The sequence below is a fragment of the Alosa alosa genome, chromosome 1, assembly GCF_017589495.1.
Source record: "Alosa alosa isolate M-15738 ecotype Scorff River chromosome 1, AALO_Geno_1.1, whole genome shotgun sequence".
Lineage (NCBI taxonomy): Eukaryota > Metazoa > Chordata > Actinopteri > Clupeiformes > Clupeidae > Alosa > Alosa alosa.
The window spans coordinates 590,485-595,247 of NC_063189.1; the positions used below are offsets into that span (position 1 = coordinate 590,485).

Consider the following 4,763-nt stretch of genomic DNA (forward strand, 5'->3'; position numbering starts at 1 on the left):
CCATAGGTTGACTAATCTGTACTTATTATCAATAGCAGTGTTTCCCATAGGTTGACTAATCTGTACTTATTATCAATAGCAGTGTTTCCCATAGGTTGACTAATCTGTACTTATTATCAATAGCAGTGTTTCCCATAGGTTGACTAATCTGTGGCGGGGCGCCATGAAATTAAAACCGGCCACCACACATTAATGTTCTATGTTGTACTATTTAAATTAAAGATAAGATAAAGATAAGATAAAATATTTTCATTGAGCTGCACTTTTTACGCACGCAGCCTTTCCTTGCCCCGCCCCGCTCTCTCTCGTAGCCCGCTGCCCCTCCTCTGCATGTGCATTTAACAAAATATTCACGATTGTTGAAGGATTGTTGTTGCCACATAGAAGCATTGCATAGAAGATGACGGGCTAAATTGCTATTAAATCTGCTTAGCATTGTGACAATGCTGCACAAATTTGTTCAAAACTGCTGCATTAAAGTTAACACTGCTAAGGTCTTATCACAACATAGTACATTGAGGAGACTAAACTAAGTTAAGTTATGCAATCAAGCAGTATCTCAAAGCTAACGTTAGAATACTGTTTGGATGTCGAGTTTAGCATGCCTACTTACAGCTGCTTGTCAATTTCGTTACTCATGCAGGGCTCATTTTATTGACCGACACTGAATGTTTGCAAAATCCCGATGTAAATGGAAAAGTGTTTGCCAAGACTCAAAAGTGCTTGTCCCAAAGAGAAGTACGAACCTTTATTTTAACTAACAACATAGAAAACATTAGGAATTGCATCCACACATCAGCAGCCTTTTAACTTCTTTAACACGAACGTCTTAAAGTGACAGGCACTCAATTAGACTAATTTTTACATAGGATTGAGGGTCGAGGAAGCTGGAAGGGGCCCTATGTTCACTTGTGCACAAGAGGCCATTTTGAACATGGTTTGACCAATAATTGTATCAGGCTGCGATAAATCCAAGCCAATATCATCAATGATGACCATATTTTCAATAACATCCAACGAGTCTCTCTGTCAACATTAGGTCGAACCCTCAAGAAAAATCAAATATACATGAAGCAACCTTATCGGGTACCATTTGACAGAAATTCAGAGAGAGTGAAACATCTGCGCAATGAGTATGTGGAGGTATGTATTGTTCATCTCATCTGGGCAATGATGTGGAGGTAGTGTATGTGTTGTTCATCTTACTATGGTGTGGTATTGTGCACTGCTCATAATGTGTTATTGTGCAATAGATATTGAATAACATCCTACTGTCTTTTACTGTGTTTCAGAGAGTCTTGCAAATAGATGCTGAAGAAATTCAACATGAATTTATATAGGTGGATGAGGCTGGATTTAAACTTGCGAAAAACAAGAAAAGGGAGAAATTGGACACAGGGCAATGACCAATGTGTCAGGGCAACGAGGGGGCAACATCACCCTTTGCGCTGCTATTACACAAAATGGGGTTCTCCACCACCATGCAAATCTGGGACCCTATAATGCAAATCTAATACTTCCATTTCTTGATAGATTGCACGAGATTGTCACAGCATTAAACCAATTAACAATAACCACCTCAGTCACATTAATAACCACCTCAGTCACATTAACCACCTCAGTCACATTAATAACCACCTCAGTCACATTAACCAACTCAGTTACATTAATAACCACCTCAGTCACATTCCCCACCTGTTAAACTGCCAAACTGATCACTTCAGAGCCAGTTATTACCCCAACCCCATAACATCAACAGAAGCCTTCCAAAGAGAGAGACACAGGTCCGACCCAGCTGATAAGCTCCCCCACCACCGGAGCCACGCCTCATCCATGACACGTTGTCTCTACTGCCAGGGATTTCTGGAGTCAACTGGCAATTTAGGTGCAGATTATTGCATCGGGATATTACCCTTAAAATCATAGAATATAATATGCGGCCACAGGACGTGACGATGCACCACACTCAGCAGCAACTCGACTTAAATGTGCAGGTTATTTATTTCAGCTTCGTACAGCTGCGATTTCCGGGTTTGCATCCGATAAATATGACCCTTGCCAATGTCAGGGGCGTGCGGAGTGCGGTACAGCGGCTAGACGCTCCGCGCGCCACAGAACACCACACTCGCGCCTCCGGGAATCCCTGCGCCACGGGACGAAACGCCCTCACAGACAGGCGTCTCCATATTTATCGAATTCACCCTCCTGACAGCCTACGATGTTGAATTTATTTGGTGGCGCAACATGGAGTAAAATAACCTATGATGAATATTAGATATTGGCTACCCTGACTAGCCAAAGTTAATGAATGAGCTGTAGTCCGTCAACAGGGCCACATTGTGTCTTCTAATTAAACAAAACAACCATCAGACTGGGGGCTGACAAATGCCACCTGGTCAGTAGCATGAACGTCAGCGCACGAGTCAACTAAAGGCGCAACTCCGGCGATTTCAGCCACAAACTGAACAGTCGTCACACCAACATACGTCATAGAGCTCGTGTGTGTGCATGCGGGTAGAGAGGCGACTGTCAGAAACAGTAAATGCTGACTATTCGACAGAGAGCTGCATATCACGCTACGCAGAAACAGTAAATGCTGACTATTCGACAGAGAGCTGCATATCACGCTACGCAGAAACAGTAAATGCTGACTATTTGGTAGAGAGCTGCCTACATATCACGCTACACACAGAGAGAGAGAGAGAGAGAGCTGCCTACATATCACGCTACACACACAGAGAGAGAGAGAGAGAGAGAGCTGCCTACATATCACGCTACACACACAGAGAGAGAGAGAGAGAGAGAGAGCTGCCTACATATCACGCTACACACACACAGAGAGAGAGAGAGAGAGAGCTGCCTACATATCACGCCACGCAGAAGGAAGCCCTATGCGCACTTGAACACCAGAGTGTCAAACTGTCAAGCTCATGTCAGGTAGACTGTGCAAAACAAATGACAGTGATATCATACAGGGACGCGTAGACTAGGCTACCCATTGAAATTGTACCATCAGAAAATACCCGACTGCGTAAGAGAGAGAGAGCGCATCGGTTTACAGTGATGACAGCGATATACTTACGGCGTGCATCGGTCACTGTACTCATTTGCAATGGTCTCGATTCCGCCACTTCTAGCAACGGCGATGTAACAGTTCTGGAAACCCACATCAAAACCCACCACTGACATATTCTCGTCTGGATGTAGGCTTCACCTGTTAGTGTCTTATTTCTTTTTTATGTAAATATTCAGATATGTGTGCCTTGTACACCTTTCTCAAGAAAAAAAACACAACCTAATCTACAACGAAAGGACACGTCGTCTGCCAGATTCTGCGTCTATTCTTAACAATTGAACCGTACAATAGTTAGCAACAACCAAGCTAACAGAATTACTACGTGTTACATAAGCCTAGCTGTTTATAGCCAACTCTTCCAGACTAATCCTGGGGAAGGAGGATTCTACTGAGTTCTTCAGCCTCCACCGCATCTAGCAACCGGACTACCCAGGGGAACATGCGCTAAGAGAGGAGAGATGCCCTTACGGCCCGCCCTCTTGTTCTCTGATTGGTTAGTACATGCTTTAGACTAATTTGATTGGTGCCACATCCTCTGAAACGGCGAAGCATCTAGAAGCCACAAGCTGAGGCTCACCATCTACGTCACGACCATCAGCCGCGAGATGACCGATGAAAAATTGATGATTTGTATGACCTGCGCGTGCGGCCGCATTGTTTTCACAAAGTTATTTAATAACACTCTCCACATGCTACATGCTACATGATACATAACTCTGACGATGATGATGATGATGATGATGATGACGCAGACACCAGCTTCTTTGTTTTGGTTGTTGCAGTTAACAGTGACTGAATGTGCTTCAGAGATTCCCAAGTATATTGCAGTAGCCTATTCCGATTCCCAGGAATTTTCAGCGGTGGGATGTTGTTGTTTACAAATAAAAAAGTTTTTATATAAAAATGAGTTTCTTCCATTCTTGAGATATTGAAGTTGTAGTGCCCCCCATGAACAAAATGTCATGACATTGAAAACGTATTCAGAAAACGGCAAATTATAGTGGGGATGCAGCATTTTCATTTTCATTAAGTTTTTCACAATTGCTTAGACACTAAAATCAAAAGTATCCCACAGTTATTGAAACCTTACATTCAAGGAGCAAATCATCAGCTCAGATTTGCACAACTATAAGCACATTAACAGCCTAACACACTTTTTGCAACATAACACATTGATTTACAAAGCTCTAAACTCATTTCTCTACTTTAGACACAGAAAAATCAAATAATGTCTCCTCTTTGCCATTTCAAGGCACTACCTTCCATAAAACACACACATGAACCAATTGTTTAAACGCAACTATCAGGGAGAAAGACACTTGGGTGCTTAACTGTAAACTCAACGATCAGTCCTACACACTGGGCAACAGTCCTTGTCAACAGCAGAAATTGAATATGAAGAAAAAACTACTTTTTTACTGATGTGTGTTACAAGTAGTTGAGTTACTACCCACCCATGGCCCTCGTCAACAGCAGAAACTGAAGGCAATGTAGCCCAGAGAGGAAGAGGAGCAAGAGGAGGAAGATGAGGAAGAGGAGCAAGAGGAGGAAGAGGAGGAAGAGGAGGAAAAGGAGGAAGAGGAGGAAGGCAATGTAGCCCAGAGAGGAAGAGGAGCAAGAGGAGGAAGATGAGGAAGAGAAGGAAGAGGAGCAAGAGGAGGAAGAGGAGCAAGAGGAGGAAGAGGAG

The 4,763-nt window shown here is 43.1% G+C and overlaps 1 protein-coding gene across 1 annotated transcript in view; it reads right to left on the bottom strand.

Annotated features, from left to right (window-relative positions):
* Positions 1-3,933, bottom strand: part of hspa4l (heat shock protein 4 like) — a 72,530-nt gene extending 68,597 nt beyond the window's left edge. The window contains 1 exon segment of the mRNA XM_048249402.1: positions 3,083-3,933. Coding sequence (XP_048105359.1) covers positions 3,083-3,189 — 107 coding nt within the window. The 5' untranslated portion in view covers positions 3,190-3,933.
* Between the last annotated feature and the right edge of the window lie 830 nt (positions 3,934-4,763).